General features: G+C 36.8%; 1 protein-coding gene across 4 annotated transcripts in view; it reads left to right on the forward strand.

Moving 5' to 3' along the window:
* DPP10 (dipeptidyl peptidase like 10) overlaps positions 1–20354 on the forward strand; it is a 1494592-nt gene that overhangs the window by 1124315 nt on the left and 349923 nt on the right. For all 4 annotated transcript variants that reach the window (XM_070476307.1, XM_070476306.1, XM_020892274.2 and 1 more), the window contains exon 4: positions 8448–8542. In XM_070476307.1, the coding sequence (XP_070332408.1) occupies positions 8448–8542 (95 nt within the window). The remainder of the gene's footprint in view (positions 1–8447; positions 8543–20354) is intronic.

Below are 20354 nucleotides of genomic sequence, written 5' to 3' on the forward strand. Positions count from 1 at the left end.
TGGTATGGACCTAATAGAAGCAGAAGATATTAAGAAGAGGTGGCAAGAATACACAGAACTGTACAAAAAAGATCTTCACAACACAGATAATCACGATGGTGTGATCACTCACACTCATCCAGAGCCAGACATCCTGGAATGTGAGGTAAAGTGGGCCTTAGGATGCATCACTACAATTAAAGCTAGTGGAGGTGATGGAATTCCAGTTGAGCTATTTCAAATCCTCAAAGATGATGCTGTGAAAGTGCTGAACTCAATATGTCAGCAAATTTGGAAAACTCAGCAGTGGCCACAGGACTGGAAAAGATCAGTTTTCATTCCAATCCAAAGAAAGACAATCCCAAAGAATGCACAAACTACCGCACAATTGCACTCACCTCACACGCTAGTAAAGTAATGCTCAAAATTCTCCAAGCCAGGCTTCAGCAATATGTGAACCGTTAACTTCCAGATGTTTAAGCTGGTTTTAGAAAAGGCAGAGGAACCAGAGATCAAATTGCCAAGATCTGCTGGATCATCAAAAAAGCAAGAAAGTTCCAGAAAAACATCTATTTCTGCTTTATTGACTATGCCAAAGCCTTTGACTGTGTGGGTCACAATAAACTGGAAAATTCTGAAAGAGATGGGAATATCAGACCACCTGACCTGCCTCTTGAGAAACCTGTATGTAGGTCAGGAAGCAACAGTTGTAACTGGACATGGAACAACAGACTGGTTCCAAATAGGAAAAGGAGTACGTCAAGGTTGTATATTGTCCCTCTGCTTATTTAACTTATATGTAGAGTACATCATGAGAAATGCTGGGCTGGAGGAAGCACAAGATGGAATCAAGATTGCTGGGAGAAATATCAATAACCTCAGGTATGCAGATGACACCACCATTATGGCAGAAAGTGAAGAAGAACTAAAGAGCCTCTTGATGAAAGTGAAAGAGGAGACTGAAAAAGTTGGCTTAAAGCTCAACATTCAGAAAACTAAGATCATGGTATCCGGTCCTGTCACTTCATGGAAAATAGATGGGGAAACAGTGGGAACAGTGACTGACTTTATTTTTTGGGGGGCTCCAAAACCACTGCAGATGGTGATTGCAGCCATGAAATTAAAAGACATTTGCTCCTTGGAAAGTTATGACCAACCTAGACAGCATATTAAAAAGTAGAGACATTACTTTGCCAACAAAGGTCCAGCTAGTCAAGGCTATGGTTTTTCCAGTGGTCATGTATGAATGTAAGAGTTGGACTATAAAGAAAGCTGAGCATTGTAGAATTGATGCTTTTGAAGTGTGGTGTTGGAGAAGACTCTTGAGAGTCCCTTGGACTGCAAAGAGATCCAACCAGTCCATCCTAAAGGAGATCAGTCCTGGGTGTTCATTGGAAGGATTGATATTGATACTGAAAGTCCAATACTTTGGCCTCCTAATGCGAAGAGCTGACTCATTTGAAAAGACCCTGATGCTGGGAAAGATTGATGACGGGAGGAGAAGGGGATGACAGAGGATGAGGTAGTTGAATGGCATCAGCGACTCAATGGTCATGGATTTGGGTGGACTCCGGGTGTTGGTGATGGGCAGGGAGGCCTGGGTGCTGCAGTTCATGGGGTCACAAAGAGTTGGACACGACTGAGTGACTAAACTGATAAATGGAAAAATAAATTGAGATATATTAAAAAGAATCTTTTTTTTTTTTTTTTAAGAATCTTGTAGTAGAGGAAAAAATTCATTAAGATCCTTTAGTGGGATGGATGGCATATTACTCTACTTCACAGAAATTATAAACTGGTGAATACTAGTTCTTCCAAATTCCCACCAAAATAACCTGATAAACATGAAGACGCAGAGATGAGTTTTTTGCTTACTTGGTAAAGAGATCACTTTCTTGCCCACTTGAGAGTGGGCAGCATATTCTCTTAAGCGAATGGCACAGGAGAGGTGTTTTTATGACGTTCTGGTGGGATGTGTTTTTACAGGTCTTTCAATAAGTAGTATTGATTAGGACTGGTTGAAATTTTGTGTTGAAAATGTTGGGGAGTAATGAATTTTAGAAGGTGAGGGCTTGGGAGAAGATCTTGCATATTAAACAGTCATTCGGTTGAGTTATGTATTGTTCTGAAAAAGGAATGTTTACTTTAGTGAGCATTAGCTGAGTAGTCTATTTTTCAAATAAATGGGCTTTCAGAAAGTTCCTGAAAAAATAAAATGGTGAGGGTATTTGCAACCTCATCTTCCTGGCAAGAATGTTCTGAAATATTAAAGCCATATTAATGCAGACACTTGAAGAGTAGATTTCATGCTAATGTACACTGTGGAATATGTGTGTATACATAGTTTCACTTCTGAAAGGAACAAGAGACAGAGTGTTTCTGGAATTCGTAAAGTAACTGAAAACCCAAAATAAACACATTGAAATTGAATAAAAATAGACAGTAAAATATTTGAAAGAAATTGTATGATTAAATATTAAATGATTCATATAGGAGTGCAGAAAAGAGACATACAGAGGGAACACGTTAGAAGTGCTGAGCACCGAACAATGCTTTGGGAAAGATGAAAATCCTGGATAGGACTTGGTCTTTGGATACTGGATATCATAAGCAAAATAGAGTGGGAGTGAAGAAAGACTTGTGAACAGCTGTCAACAACAGATGATCAGGGTTATTTTAAAAAATAGAGATCAGGAGATAATAAATAGGGAAATATATGTTGAAGCCACCCAGTGAGTAACCTGAGTGCAGTGATTATTTTCCTAGCATATGAGAGAATTCCAAGTGTTCTTCAGGATGTTATACTATGTTATGGGAATAAATTACAGGCATAAAGAACACTGAAAAGCTGAAACAATCCTCCAAGTGAGAGGTCCTAAGCCACAATATTAATATAGGAGTTGAAGAGAAAGAGACGATGTAATGAACTTTTGTGTATATATATATGCATATACACATGTATACATACATATATATACATATATGTGTCTGCTATATTTTATGTATCTGCAAGACATGTCTGTCATCTAGCATAGAATTGGAAATATAAAGCCAACATACAGAAAAGGTCTGGGCTCAAAAGTTTAAAAAATCAATTTGGAAGTTTTGAGGTTTCCCAAGCAGCTCAGTGGCCAAGAATCTGCCTGTCCATTCAGGGGCTATAGGAGACGTGATCCCTGGGTCCAGAAGATCCCTGGAGGAGGAAGTGGCAACCCACTGCAGTATTCTTGCCTGGGAAATCTCACGGACAGAGGAGCCTGGCCCGCTATGGGGTTACAAAGAATGGGACAAGACTTAGTGACTGAGCACACCCAAGTAGAAATGACCACTCAGAGAATGGCAACTGGGAAAAAAAAAAGAGTTCAGAGTTGAACTTTGCAGGGTGTGTTTGTTTAGACAACAATTGTTATAGTAGAATGTACAGACATTTTTGAAGAAAGGATTCCAGGCCAAGATAATGGTTCAAAAGCAAAAGATTTCAGAATCCTTCTGCTCACTTTACATGTCACACAATGCAAAGTAGAGTAAGGTGGGGATTAAGATGGGGGAGAAGCACCTTGGATTTGGTTATCCCAGGTCAGTGTTGATGTTGCAAGCTTGTTGTTTGAGGGGAATGAGGACTGAAACTGGGCTTCAGAGAGATACGGAGAATTACATGTATGGTGAACACACAGGATAAGTCTGAAACCCCTTGTCCAAAAGGTTTATTGAGGCTTATTTTGAAAGGACAAAAGCCTGGAAAAGAGCAAAGAGCTGAATGATAGTGATTATTATTATTAATTTCTAATATAGAGAAGAAATATATACACCATGAAAAATACAAGTAACTGGCAAGAAGTAGATATTTAAGAAATATCAGAAATCAAAGATTTAAAGGCATGTAGCATATTCAATGTGGTTAAAAAACAGCTTTTTTTTTTTTTTTGCTTTTCGAAAAAGAGCATCTCTTTTGAGAAGTCTGGGGAAAGAGACTGTATATGGAATGATATTTTGAGGTAGACAAGAAGGACAGTAAGCCATTTCTGATGACCTCAATGTTCGCAGGTGAATATATACAGCCAGGGGTCTTTAAAAAATGAGGAAAATTTCTACAGATATGGGCAGTGTTTTAGTAGATATGGTTTAAGGCCTATTGTGTTTCAGTTATGATTAATTCAATAGTCAAGATTTGCTATTGATATCTTTAAATAATGATTAAATCTTAATTTGATATTTAACATATTCTTCCTGAATTTGTTTGAACATTTTCGGTGATTATTATTTCATTATTTTGTTTTACTGTTCTTTTTTCTAATTTTTTCAATTTTGATTGAGTGTGAGTTACAAAAAAAAGATGCCATAGAATTTTTCTTTGAGATATGTTAAAAAATAGATTTTTTAGGATAAAAATCATATTTGGATTAAAATGTTTCAAGCCATCAATTTGTCAAGATTTTTTCCACTTTTTGAAACTTCTCTCCACAGATGGATGATGGATGATAGATTTAATTTTGAAACATTAAAAGCAAATTATCGTGTTAAAGTTAAATGCATAATTAAATTATCAATAATAACTTTAAAAAATAAGGTGGCTTTAAATAGACATTTAGGGAAAGTGAATTTTGTCAGCTGTCAACACCCGGAATAGCCTGTTATGCAAAGCTGAGTTTATTACCTATTTTAGTCAGGGAGGGCAACATTTTGACTGTCTTAGAACGTCCAGAAGGAAGGATTGGTAGGGTGGGATGGGATGGGAGTTATGTATAGGGCTGGAAATCTACAAGTGAATTGTTAAGACAGCTCTTCCATTGTGAGGGTCTGGTTGAAGAGGTGTGCATTTCATGATGTAACAGCCTAGGTAGGTTGACACTAAGAGACAAACATCTTGAAGTGAATCTTAAGTAAACAGTTACCAGTAAGAATTATGGTTGTTGTTCAGTCACTAAGTCGTGTCCGACTCTGTGGCCTCATGGACTGCAACAGGCCAGGCCCCTTTATCTCTCACCATCTCCCAGAGTTTGCCCAGGTTCATGTCCACTGAATCTGTGATGCCATCCAACCATCTCATCCTCTGTTGCTTTCTTCTCTTTCTGCCTTCAATCTTTCCTGGTATCAGTGTCTGAATTAGCAGTTGATAATTTGCTCACATTTGGGAGCTTATGGCTCAGATAAATTACTTTTAAGGAGGTTTCTGAAACAAAATTAACTTTTATTTTAATTTGCAGCCTTATCTTCATGGGCAAAAACTTGCAAGCACTAAAAGTAAAACCTTATGGATGGAGATCCTGACAGTCTGGGTGAATGCAGAGGCCTCAGTTCTCAATTTCAATGTCAATTTGAGAACTGAACTATAATATGAACTGCATTATACCTGCTTTGTGTGGACTAGGTATAAAATAAAAGCTTGCCTTTACCTGAAAGAACTTAAACTTAGGATATGGTACTGGTTTTTCCTTTTGCTACAAATTATAGAAAAAGGAATTGTACAGAATGACAAGAATTTGAGGGTGGGTCACACTAAGAACTCATTCATATAGCTCAGGATGAAGAAACTAGACAGTGATTCTATCTTGTCACTCTTTTCATTTAAGGAAAAAAAAAAGCCTGACTGAATTGAATGTGTGTTCAGGATAATTGACTCTTAACTTTCAATGAGCTGAAAAGGAAGAAAGATTATTTAATCAAAGTACTGTATAGACATGTCTAATACAGTGTTTTAAGAATTTTTCAAGTACACCCACCTTGATCTTCTTGTGTTAAGCACTTTACTCATTGATCTGATTCACTCATATTTCATTACTTAATATTAAAGAAAACATGCGGTGACAGTTGTAAAATATATTTCCAGAAAGTAATTTATTAATACAATAATAGGAGTTTCAAAACTGGGACATTCCACTAGTGATTATAAATCAAATAGTTAAGTAGCATAAATATGACACCCAGAAGATCAGACTTTAAAGACCGAAAAAAATTAAAGAGAAGTAATAAAGGCAGATGATAGATGCTTTTACAATAATTCATGCAGAAATCTGTATCAAAGGTTAACCTAGAGAGTTACAGTTGAATTTTAAAAAAAGAAAGGTTTCTCCCACTAATGCAACACTGAAATTCCAATAGTAAAATTTGCAGGAGTGCAGATTCAAAGGCATTTATAAACACAAATCTCTACAGATGTTTTATCCAATGAAATTTACTTTAAAAATATTAAGTGTAGTCTTTATCTTCTCAAACAAGCTCCATTTACTTCTACTCTGATTCTAGGGGAAATATTATAAAAATGAATGTTCTTCTCCCACCCCAATATAATCCATCACCTGCTGAGGTTTTCCTCTTACTATGAAAGACAATAATGACATATGTTACTTTGTCTCTTCCATTGAAGAAGAATCACTGTTCCTGCTCTCTGGACTTTTATTTCTCCATAAGTCCACAGACCTCATCCCTATTTAGAGTTCTGCACTGTGCTGATTTCCTACATTTTTCTGTTTCCTACATTAATCTACAAGGTACAGTGAAAGGGGGAAACCCTCTTTCTTTTAATTTATTGTGAAAATATTTTAAGGATATTTGTTAAGGAATTCTATTTATGCTTACCTATGATGGTATATTCATAATTCACTGGAAGAAATGATTCAGAATTGAGAATATGAAGAGAAATAACAGAGATGTTCGTTGAGGTTGGCCTATTGATTCAAGCAAGCATTAATTGAGAGCTACAAGACAGGAGACCAGAGTTGGCTGGCAAGACCAAATAAGTAGCACAGTGACCAGTGTTGCTGTTGAGCCTGTGATCATAACTATGAGATACAAAGGAAAAGGAAGAGAGGGAAAGAATATAAATATAAATAAATATTTATGTGTGTAAAACCTGTTATTTGTTTTACATCACTAGAAAGGTCAGCAAGTAAAATTCATAATGAAAAGGACCTAAAATTTTTGTAGATGATGAAATTCAGGTGATAGAAGACCTTATTTTAAAGATCTCATAGATTTATCTTTCAGTACATCTAAGTACAATTCAGATGGTAACTTGGAAATCATTGTCTCTTCTTCTTTATTAAAACACTTTGTCTTTTTCTGTGGCCCATGTCTTTCCAGGTCTTTCCCTTTCTGTGTCTTTCCAACGTGTCCCTGTCCCCATTTGGTTGAAGTCAAAAAGAATCATTGACCTCTGTGTCATCCTTGACTCTAGTAGGAGAGTCATATTGGGCTCTTGATCTTCTGAATGAAATGCTGAAGAAAAACAAACTTTATTTTTGCTAGTATTAATTGCGTCTCATCATAACTTCTAGGTGTTACTATTTATAATATTGAAATAATTAGAGAACAGTCAGAAAACCTTGCTCTGTCAAAATGTCAGGCATTTGCACATAATCTTGACAATCCAAAATGTAGTATTTATTTACCACCAGTATGTGGATGATGACCATTGGGTTATATAAGTTATATCTACCTTATATAACTTCACTTACTGTGAATCATAGGTCCAATCCCTCTCAATATTGCCTTTTTTTCCAATGTGCATAGGGTTAGGGAAGTGTAATACTATGGAGCAGGTTAGAACTGGGTAAAACTGAAAAGGAGGTTATGCTTATACAGAAAAAAAGACACTCAAGACTACTTTTATTTGGGTATCTTTCCTTTTATCTAATTACATATATATTTATATATTATATATATATTATTATATCTTTTATTTGGATATAGATATCTTTCTTTTCTTAACTTCCAAGTACTCTTTCTGGCAATTTTTCTCAAGTTGATATTTTCAGGTGTAGAGTTCTTAAAATGATTTAATTTCCTGGTTAATGTGGCTGAATTAAACTCAAAAATATATAAAAGTAGCAGTTCTCCAAACTAAATGCAGTTATCTGAATTGAGGACATCATTCTCATTAAAGCTGACAAAGTGGATACAATGGTTGGCATTGTACCAGTCTCAGAGATTTTGACCTTTGATCAGACAATCCAGGCAAAATATCAGAGGCACAATTCGAAACCCAAGGGAAAAAGAGGTTGAATAGAAATTGAGTGGTGGCAATACTGGATACATGAAAAAGTTTGCATGAATGTGGTTCATAATGACAGTCTCAGAAATGTGTCTAGTTATGTTTCAGGAGCAGCCTTGTTAAAAGTTTAACTACATCACTAATCGGTAACAGCTTTAGAAATGGGAGGTGCTTCTCTTTGTCTCTTCTTTCTAAGCTCAGAATGGGCAGCAGGTTGCCCACATTTTAATTATTTTTCATTTGTTGAACCAAGAATCTCAGTGAGCCTGTTTTCTTTGCACAATAGGCCATAGGCTAGACAGGCTTCCTGATCACTGAAGAGAATTAATATGAGCCAAGTGTAGAGATCTGCTCAGGTTATTAAAGGCTAACAGTCATTGTTCCAATGAGCCTGTTTATTATGCACATTATCTCCTCTATAGCCATTATATTACCTAGTCAATGTGTTTGTCAATTGTTCATATCTTTGTTGTTGCAGATACAGATGTGGTGTATAAAAGCGAGAATGGACATGTCATTAAACTGAATATAGAAACAAATACTACCACATTATTATTGGAAAACACTACTTTTGTAAGTAATGAATAATTAATTACTTTAATCATTTCAGTGTTGTTTTGAATGCCCTCAGAATATATATAATGGTCTTTTGTTTTAGCTTCAGTACTTGCAAAACTTTTCAGGTGACAAGTTAGGGCTAGTATATTATGTAGAATCATTAGATCTATTGATAGGAAACACCCATGTGACCATCTGCTTTGTTTCCTCACCATTGATCCTTTCTAGTAAATGAATAAATATTTCTAAGAATATTATTTTTTGAATGAATATTTATTCCAGTGTTTTCTATGTCAGTTTAAACAGAAAAAGGCCAATTTAAAAAAAAAAAATTAATATAACCAAGATCATCATAACTTTTTCTCTCGCTTTACTTCTCATTCTTCCTGACTTGCTTTTGTGATTTTCCAAATCAAGTAGAAGATAGGCTTTGTAAAACTAGTCTTTTGTTGAGGTTGATGTGTTTTACCTCTATAATTTTGCATTCTGTCAATATCATTCCTCTTCTCCTGAATCATTGTTTGGCCTAGCAATTACCAAATAACTAAATGTGTTTTGTTCTTATAAATGTATATGAACTTTGGGGTAAATTAAGACCTCTCATGTTTAGATTTGCATGAAAACCCACCCTAGTATTCTTACCTGAAGAATCCCCATGGACAGAGGAGGCTGGCAGGCTATAGTCCATGGGGTTGCAAAGAGTCAGACATAACATGACTGAGTGACTAAGCATACAGTCTTAAGGTTAGATTTAGCTGTGATTACCTAATGAGTAAGTGATAGTTAATTAACAGTTTCAAATGTTCAAAATCTAGCTATCAAGCACCACTGAAAAATAGTATACAGTTATTTGCTTACTGTTTTAGATAACCAAAGGTTCAATGTATTTCCTATTAGATGTGTTAATATGGTATAGACATAGTACAAGGCCTCAGAAGACCTTCTGTACAAGTTAAAGGAATAAGCAAATTATCACATACTTTTTGTATTTATTCCTACTGGTACATTTGCAATAAACATTTATTCTTCATGTTTATAACAGAGTGGCCAGGTGGAAGAGATGAACTAAAAATTTTGTTGTCTGGTGTTTTTATTTAATAAGAGAAAAGTGGTTGTTGAAATCATGAAGTGATTACATATGTATAATATCTGTTAGACTAAATTAAGACAAACAGCTCATGTACTTTAGCAATTAGGTTACTAACTAACAACGGCATTTCTTTTTTTAAATGAATCAGTTATTTCACAGACATTAGAAGAACAGCTACTCTGAATGCAATGTTTAATAGTATTAATACTTGTGGAATGCCGAGGAAATATGAAGCATATTGCTTACTTTCTAAAATAGAGATTTCCTTGAGGAAGATAATGCTAACCTTCCTGAAAAAGCTTAATAAACTGCATAGAACAGTATCTATTATTTATTTTTCCATTTTTGATTAAGTAATATATTTATTTATTAATTTTGGCTGTGCTTGGTCCTTGTTGCTGCTCACCGTCTTTCCCTAGTTGCAGCAAGCAGAGGCTACTCTCTGTTTTAGGGTATGAGCTTCCCATTGTGGCGGCTTCTCTTCTACCAGATCATGGGCTCCAGGGCTCAGGGCTTTAGTAGCAGCAGCGCTCAGTCTCCAGCACCTGGCCTTAGTGGTTGTGGTTGATACTTGAACTTAGTTTCTCTGTGGCCTGTGGGATCTTCCCAAATGTGGGCTCAAATCCATGTCCCCTGCATTAGCAGGTGGATTCTTAACCACTGGACCACCAGGGAAGTCTCCATTATTTCTTATTTGGGTGGTCCTCTGGGATATTAGAGAAGAGGCTAGGGAATCACCGAGAGATGTTTTAATCAATGGGAAAGAAGGCATCCGTAGGAGATAGGTCAGGCAGTAGAAAGCAGAAATTGGTAATGATGGCTGCTAATGATTTGCTGATTAAAGTCAATGCAAGTTAATTTCAATAAGACTAGTTTGGAAAACAAACTTAAATGCATTTTGTATTTTGTTTCCTTTATTATAAAGTAATATTTTTCATGCGGATGGGTATAGGCCTTTAGTGGTCAAGCATTTAAGTTAAGAATAGACTCTTAATACCTGAATATCTGGTGTGTGACTGTCCCATATTGGTCATCCCCATACACAGGTTAATGAGGTCTTCTAGGTAGAAAGGTAGGTAGTTTAGTCACTCATTCATGTCCGACTCTTGCAACTCCGTAGACTGTAGCCCAGCAGGCTCCTCTGTCCATGGGATTTCCCAGGCAAGAATACTGACGTGGGTTGCCATTTCCTTCTCCAAACAAGGTCTTCTACTGGTTGCTAATTATCTTTTTTCCCCCCAGCTTTATTAGTCTCTTTGGTTCTTCAAAAAAAGAAACAAAACAAACATTTTTGGTTATTGTTCCCTTTTGCTGTTGGTACTTCATACCAATCCCATCTCATCGTGGTTTTCTCCATGTGCTGATTAATAACATTTTATCTTTATGCTTGTATGTTTAATCTTTTAAAAATCCTTTTGAGGTCTTTTTCTACTCTTCTCTATGTTGGTTATGACTTAATTACCACTAAGTAATATTTAACAAATATCCGAATTTACTGATCTTCTAAGATTCATAGGATTCCTAAAGACATTTATCTCACAGCACAGATAATTAAGCAATTTATAAATCCTGGAGGTGTCAGAATTCTACAGAGGGTGAGGATAAAGATTGGAATGTGGTTTACACTTGCATCTAGTTAACTTAGATCTGCAAACAAAAAGTACAAATTACCAAGATTCCAGATAAATTCAAAGGTACTTATTTAATCATTTCCTCCCCCTAACTCCAAGATAGCATTATTAAAAACACTTGTGTTTTAAAGTGCATACCAGGCTAAGTTCTAGATACATTTTCTCTCTCAGACTATTCTCTTGGGAAAAAAATCTATCAAAGCATAAAAATTTTATTTGTACTGCAGTTTCTTATTTTTTCATTGAGTGATTAGTGATACTTTAATTATAATTAATTGGATTAGATCTCTATAAAAATATTTGTAATAAAAGTGTACCAAAGCAATTGAAAAAAAAATTACTTAAAACTGTAAAAGCAGAATAGCCTTCTGCTATTCTTTTGTTTAATAAGATATATATTTAATAAGATATATTTTTCAAAAATGTGAGTCAGTTATTTTAAAAATTAAGATAACACCATATTGTCAGTTCCCTTATGTATATTTTAAATATGAATATGATTATCTGTGTAATCACATAGAGCAGACACTATGATTAACAATAATATTGACCATGACTGTCAAAATAAAACAAAAGCAAATAATTTTCATGAAATAATTGTCTTAAGGCATTCTTTTGTTTTGAAGATAGGTGGATTTGTAATGAAAGAAGAAATTAAAGGGTATATAGGTTTTTGAAAAGGAGTTATGTGAAAGAAGTGATTTAGTCCCCAAACTGCTCTTAATCATTTCTAAGTGTTTGGAAGTGTTATCTCATAAACCCAGAACTATTTCAAACAATGCTAATTCACAGTGTCATAATTATGAAAATGTTTCATACTTATGAAAGCTGTATTCTTTCTATTGTTAATAATGTGAATATTGCCAGTGGTCTTGGCAGAAAACACCAGTATTCATAAATAGTCCTATCAAGTTTTTGTTTGACATTAGAAAGGAATTGGAAACATGATTCCAAACCATATGCTTAAACATTATTAATATTTCTTTTTTTAAAGAGAGAGCTTATGTACTAATATTAGAAGAGACACGGAATATCTGTAAGATAGCTATAAGCTTTTAAAAATATGCTATTAAAATAGCCAAAAGCAGAGAGGGGACATGTATTTTAATGATTCCAAGGAATGTTACCTGCACATGTTTTGGTCCAACCTCAGCCTGCAGCAGCTTGAAGCAGGATTTGCTTTCCTGGCCAGAGATTGAAGTCTGACTGTGGCAGTGAGCATCCTGAATCCTAGCCACTAGACTACCAGGGACAGTGATCATTGACAAGGCCCGGGCCCACTGCTGTGTAGAACTGAATTTTCACATAGAAATGGAAAGCAGTAAAACAAGTAAAGTGTGTATTAGAGGAAAAGAGTATATATGGATAGACACAGGTGGAGGCTCAGAGAGAGTCACACCCTTGTGGTAGTTTGAATCACTTCAGTTCAGTTCAGTTCAGTCACTCAGTCATGTCTGCTCTGCTATCCCATGGAAAGCAGCAAGCCAGGCTTCTGGAACTTATTCAAACTCATATCCATCGCATCAGCGATGCCATCCAACCACCTCATCCTCTGTCGTCCCCTTCTCCTCCCACCTTCAACCTTTCCCAACATTTGCATCTTCTCAAATGAGTCAGTTCTTTGCAACAGGTGGCCAAAGTATTGGAGTTTCAGCTTCAGCATCAGTCCTTCCAATGAACACCCAGGACTGATCTCCTTTAGGATGGACTGGCTGGATCTCCTTAGAGTCCAAGGGACTCTCAAGAGTCTTCTCCAACACCACAGTTCAAAAGCATCAATTCTTTGGTACTCAGCTTTCTTTATAGTCCAACTCTCACATTCATACATGACTACTGGAAAAATCATAGCTTTGACTAGACAGATCTTTGTTGGCAAAGTAATGTCTCTGCTTTTTAATATGCTGTCTTGGTTTGTCATAGCTTTTCTTCTAAGGAGCAAGCATCTTTTAATTTCAAGGCTGCAGTTACTATCCACAGTGATTTTGGAACCCCAAAAAATAAAGTCTGTCTCTTTTTCCATTGTTTCCTCATCTATTTGCCATGAAGTGATTGGATTGGATGTCATGATCTTAGTTTTGTGAATGTTGAGTTTTAAGCCAACTTCCTCACTCTCCTCTTTCACTTTCATCAAGAGGCTCTCTAGTTCTTCTTTGCTTTCTGCCATAAGGGTGGTGTCATCTGCATATCTGAGGTCATTGATATTTCTCTCAGTAATCTTGATTCCAGCTTGTGGTTCATCCAGCCCAGCATTTCTCATGATGTACTCTGCTTATAAATTAAAAAAGCAGGGAGACAACACACAGCCATGATGTACTCCTTTCCCAATTCGGACCCAGTTTGTTTTTCTGTGTCCAATTCTAACTGTTGCTTCTTGACCTGCACACAGATTTCTCAGTATTCCCATCTCTAAGAATTTTCAAAAAAAAATAAATAATAATAATAAATAATAATAATAATAATAATAATAATAATAAAAAGAATTTTCCAGTTTGTTGTGATCCAAACAGTCAAAGGCTTTAGTGGTCAATAAAGCAGAAGTAGATATTTTTCTGGAACTCTCTTGTTTTTTTGATGAATCACTTACACGGGTCATTTCTTCCAGGTTAGCTTTGGCCAGTTATCTTGCTCTGCCTGGCTCTGACTCTGTATTTGGTTGATCCGAGGGTCCTCCCATGTGTGTGTACATTTCCCCGCCAAGATGGACACTGGCGAAAAGTCCGTCACTTCCTATGGGGTGGCACCCCCTCCATTATGGTTCTGCAAGGAGCTGTTCTATACATGTATGTAGTCAGGAATGTCTCTGACTTTGAGAATGAGGAATATGTCATCCTTTATCTCTTAGCTGGGCTGGGCTTAGCCTCTCCTCCCTCCTGCTATTTTGGAGTATCTGTCCACAGGGGAGAAACTCCAGCTGCTCAGCCTGGGGCCCATCTATCTCCTGCCTCACAACTGTTTATTTATAGGTCATTATGAAATAGATTTGACTAGAACCAAGAGATAACTTTTTGGACTTATCATGCATAGAGATAGCATCAGATGATTTGCATACCATTGTAGTATTTTTGTTTAATATTCACTTATTCTGCCACTGAGCATTTGGGGTGGGGGATAGATACAAATCTTTTCACTACCAAGAAATTAAGGAACTTATTTTCTATCCATGATAGAGTAATTTTCTATCCATGATTGGGAAAAAAAAATACAGTGTTACAAGCAAATAGTTGTTGGATAAAGGTAACCAAAATGTCACCTCTTAAGATTTGAAATAAAGTAAAGTTTTCAGAAACTTCTGACCAGCCAGATGGTTTCACATACTGGATATAATCATGGAAAACTTATTTGTTAAAAGTCTAGCCTCAGGTAAGGCGTACAAAGATGGCAGAGTAGGAAAACCCTGAGTTCACCTTTCTCATGGGCATATCAAAGTTACAACTGTGTATTGAACAAGCATTGATGAGCGAGACCAGAATCCATAGAAAAGATATTCCACAAGTAAGGATATAAAGAAGGGACCACAAGACAGGTAGGAGGGGCAGAGATACAGATCCAGACCCATTCCTCCAGGAGAGTGATCCACAAATGGCAGAATAATTACAAATGCAGAGATTCTTCCCAAAGAGCAAGGAATCTGAGCCCCACACTGGGCTCCCCAGCCTGGCAGTACTAGAGCAAGAAGTGGAACCACCAAAATATTTGGCTTTATTTGTACATTCATACAAAACATGTGTGAGAGTCAGAGGGGCTTACTTTAGGAGATCCAGAGGACTGTGGAGCATAAGGATTTCACTCATAAAGTGCATACAAAGACACAATCTCACACTTTGTGGGACCCAGGACAGAAGCAGTAGTTTGAGGGGATCCTAGGCCAGACCTGTCTGCTGATCTTTTGAGAGTCTCCTGGAGAGGCAGGAGGTAACTGGAGCTCACCCTGAGGATACAGGTACTGGCAACAGCCATTTTGGGGAGATCCTTCTACCAGGTGGATACTGATGCTATCAAAGGACATTTTGGAATCTTCCCTCTAGCTTATTAAAACAAGTCCCTGGCTTGCCCCCACCTACCAGCCTGTAGATACCACTACTGGAACCCCTCAGGCTAAACAACCAGCTGGGCAATGAGGCAGTCCCACATACCAGCATGCAGGCTGCCTTAAGGCTCCTTGAGCCCATACCAGCCCTGGACATGACCCTGTCCACCATAGGGCCCATGAAGAATACTCATACTCCAGTACACAGGTACTAGATCAAGGGCCCCCAGGAGGGCCTGCAGCCAGAGACCATGGAACACTGCTTTATCCATCAGTGGGCAGGAATGGTCCCTAGAACCTCCTGGGCCCTGGGCCCTCCTAGCAGCTGGCCGGTTCTAGCTTTGTGATCAGCCTCATTCACCAGCAGTTCAACACCAACACCCTAGGATCCAGCTCAGCCTGACAGCAGATGGCACTAGCCCTAGGACCTGGCTTTACCCATGATGGGTGAGCACTTTGTACTCCTCTGCCAGCTGCCCCACTCTCCAGTTATCAGTACCAGCTTTGGGATACCCCAGAACCTGTAGCCAGTCATGTAAGGAACCAGCCCAAACCACCAGCAGGCCAACACTAAATACAAGAAAGCCAAAAGCCCAAAAGTCATCCACCTAGAACCTAGCACTGCCCTGGAGCATGCCAGCACTAGCCCTGGAGCTCCACAGCCAGCCACCTTGTGACTGGGCCCCACAGCGGCTGTCAGCCGTTTTGTACAAGACGGGGCCTGGCAACCAATCACACCAGAGGCTAGCACACTTACCACACTGCCTAAAATAGGCCACCATGAGAGAAGGCCCCACATAGTGCACATAAGGGCCCCCCAAGAGCATAGCGCTCTAGTGACCAGAGGGGAATGTGCTGCTGAGATGCAGGATGTCTACCTCCTACAGAGGACCACTTCCAAGGCCACTTTTCCAACTTTCCAAAGTCAGGAAACCTAACCAACATACTAGAAAGAGAAATGGCAAATTAGGCAAAGCAAAGTAATAGAGGAACATGTTCTAAACAAAAGAAGAAGAAAAAAAAAATAAACAAAAGAAGATAGAACCCCAGAAGAACTGAGTGAAGTGGAGAGATATATAAAATCTAACAAATAAAGTGTTCAAAGTAATTACAATAAAGATAACACACTTGAGAGAAGAATTGATGAAGAATGAAAAGTTAGATGTTTTAATAGTGTAAGAAAGTACTGGATTGGCCAGAAAGTTTGGGTTTTTTAGAAAGATTTTACAGGAAAACCCTAACAAACTTTCTGGATAATCCAATACAAAGAAGAACCAAATAGAGATGAAGAGTACAGTACTGAAAAAAATACACTAAAAGGAATAAACCATAGGGTAAGTGAGGCAGAGGAACAGATCAACAAGTGGGAAGACCGAGTAGTGGAAACCACTAAGGATGAAAAGAAAAAAGGAAAAAAAATGATAAAATAGAAATAAGGACAGCTTAAGAGGCCTCTGGTATAATGTTAAGCATAGTACCATTGATGTTATAGGGGTCCTACAGAGAAGAAATAGAGAAAGGGTCAAAGGACATGTCTGAGAACATGATAGCTTAAAACTTCCCTAACCTAAGAAAGGAATCAGACACCCACATCCAAGAAACACAGAGAGTCTCAAACAGGATCAACCCAAAGAGAACCACATTAAGACGCACTGAAATTAAAATGGTGAAGTTAAAGAGAAGAATATTAAAAACAGCAGAAGCAAAGAACAAGTTACACGCATGGTGGCTCTTATTAGGCCATTAGCTATTTCAGCAGGAACTCTGCAGGTCGGAAGGGTGGCAGAATATATTTAAAGTAATAAAAGTGAAAAATCTACAACCAAGGAAACTACCCAGCAACAGTTTCATTCAAACTGGGAGAGATCAAAAGTTTTAGACAGCAGAAGTTAGAACTATAGCATCACCAAGCCAGCTTTACAAAAAGTGTTAATGAGACTAAGTGAAAAAGAAAAGGTCCCAATGAGAAACATGAACATCATGAAAGGGAAAACCTCCTTGGTAAAGACAAATATACAGTAAATATATTTTGGATATTAATTCCTATCAGTCAGGCCATTTGCAAATATTTTCACCCATTCAGTAGATTGCCTTTTCATTTTATCAGTGCTTTTATTTGCTGTGTGAAACCTTTTTAAGTTTAATTAGGTCCCATTTGTTTATTTTTGCTTTTGTTTTCTTTGCCTGAGGAGACAGATTTTCCCCCAAAAAAATATTGCTATAATTTCTCTCAAAGAAATTATATATCTGCCTATATTTTCTTCCAGGCGGTTATGGGTCTTGCATTGAGGTCTTTAATCCATCTTGAGTTTATTTTTGTATATGGTGTGAGGAAATATTCTAATTTCAATCTTTCATATGTAGCTGTTCGGTTTTCCCAACACCACTTATTGAAAAAGCTGTCTTTTCTCCGTTGCATATTCTTACCTCCTTTGTTATCAATTAATTAACCATAAGCTTGTGGGTTTCTTTCTGGGCTCTGTATTCCATTCCATGGATATGTATGTCTACTTTTGTGCCAGCATATGTTATTTTCATTACTATAGCTTTGTAGTGTAGTCTGAAATCAGGGAACCTGATTATTGAAGCTTTGTATTTTTTTCTCAAGATTTTTGAGGTCTTTTGTATTTCCATGTAAATTATAGGATTATATGTTTTAGTTCTGTGAGAAATATAGATATTCTGATAGGGATTCCATTAAATCTGTAAATTGCTTTGGGTAGTATAGAAATTTTAACAAGATTAATGCTTCTGATCCTTGAGCATTGGATATTTTTCCATTTCTTTGTATTATTTTCAGCTTTCTTCATCAATGTTTTATACTTTTCATAGTATAGGTCTTTCAGCTCTTTGGTTAAGTTTTTTCTTCAGCATTGTATTCTTTTTGATGTGATTTTAAGTGGGATTGTTTTCTTGCTTTCTGTTTCTGATAGTTCATATTCGTGTTTAGAAAAGCAACAGATTTCTGTATATTATCCTTATATCCTTCAGCCTTACTGAATTTATTTACTAGCTCTAAATTTTTTTGGTGAATATTTCAGGGTTTTCTATATACAGGCTCTTGCCATCTGTAAATAGTGACAGTTTTATTCCTTCCATTCCAGTCTGGATACTTTTTCTTGCCTAATTGCTGTGGCTAGGACTTGCAATACTATGTTAATTAGAAGTGGTGAGTGTTGGCATTCTTATTTTATTCCTGATTTTAGAGGAAAAGTTTTCAAATTTTCACTGTTAAGTATGATGTTGGCTGTGGGTTTGTCATAAATGTCCTTTTTTATGTTGAGATATGTTCCATTTGGACTTCTCAGGTGGATCTAATGGTAAAGAATCTGCCTGCCAATGTAGGAAACTAAAAGATGTCAGTTCAACCCCTGGGTTGGGAATATCCCCTGGGAAGGGCATGGCAACCCCCTCCGGTGTTCTTGCCTGGAGAATCCCATGGATGGAGGAGCCTGGCAGGCTACAGTTCATAGGGTTCGCAGAGTCTGAAGTAACAGGCACGACTGAAGCAACTACGCACACAAGCATGCATGTTCCATCTGCATGTTCTATTCTTACCAAAAGTAATAGCAAATACAAAGTCAGTTTATATAGATAATCTTACATCTTATATACACTTATATATATACACTATATATAGTGTATATTTATATACATACACATATATACATACACATATATACACACATATAGTGTATATATATAAATACACTATACACTATATACAATGTATATATATACACACATATATAGTGTATATATATACATACACATATATGCATACATATATATACATACATATAGTGTGTATATATATATATACACACTATACACTATATATACTATATATATATACACACTAAATATATACACATATATTTAGTAAAAAAAAAGGCAAAAAAATTCACATTTTAAGTTCTGTTTGTTAGGAGCAAAGCATTTATTTTTACACTCTCTCATTTAGTGTGATATTGTTTTTACAGTTATATGACTTTCTTCTTATTCCTTGTCTCATAATTTATATGTGTTCATTAAATATTAACAATTTATGTTTTATAAAATTAGTGTAATTAAGAATATATTACTTTTAGTCTTCCTCACTGACATTTCTAAGATGACATAGTGAAAACATGGTTGGAAAATATATACAGTATATTGGCTTATCCAATAAGACAGTCACTAGCCACATATGACTATTTAAAATCTAATACAATTAAAAACTCTATTTTTTATTTACAGCAGTCACATTTCAAACGTTCAATATCCAAGTGTAACCAGTGGCTACCAATTTGGATAATGCTCATACGGAGCCTTTCCATTAGCATAGAAAGTTCTGGTGTTATTGGTTTGTTCAGTTGCTCAGTCGTGTGGACTGCAGCACGCCAGGCTTCTCTGTCCTTCACAATCTCCCGGAGCTTGCTGAAATTCATGTCCATTGAGTCGGTGATGCCCTTGAACCATCTAGCCCTCTCTCATCCCCCTCTTTGCCTGCCTTCAATCTTTCCCAGCATCTAGGTCTTTTCTAATGAATCGGCTCTTCATATCAGGTGGCCAAAGTATTGGCTTCAACTTCAGCATCAGTCCTTCCAATGAATATTCAGGATTGATTTCCTTTAGGATTGACTGGCTTGATCTCCTTGCATTCCAAGGGATTCTTAAGAGTCTTCTCCAACACCACAGTTCAAAAGCATCAATTCTTCAGCGCTCGGCTTCTTTATAGTTCAACTCTCACATCCATACATGACTACTGGAAAAATCACAGCATTGACTAGATGGACCTTTGTTAGCAAAGTAATGCCTCTGCTTTTTAATATGCTGTCTAGGTTTGTCATAACTTTTCTTCCAAAGAGCAAGCCTCTTTTAATTTCGTGACTGCAGTAACTATCTGCAGTGATTCTGGAACTCAAGAAAATAGTCTGTCACTGTTTCCATTGTTTCCCCATCTATTTGCAATGAAGTGATGGGACTGAATGCCATGATCTTTGTTTCTTGAATGTTGAGATTTAAACCAGCCTTTTCACTCTCCTCTTTTACCTCAAGGTGCTTTTTAGTTCCTCTTCACATTCTGCCGTAAGGGGT

Source organism: Odocoileus virginianus, chromosome 13 (assembly GCF_023699985.2).
Source record: "Odocoileus virginianus isolate 20LAN1187 ecotype Illinois chromosome 13, Ovbor_1.2, whole genome shotgun sequence".
Lineage (NCBI taxonomy): Eukaryota > Metazoa > Chordata > Mammalia > Artiodactyla > Cervidae > Odocoileus > Odocoileus virginianus.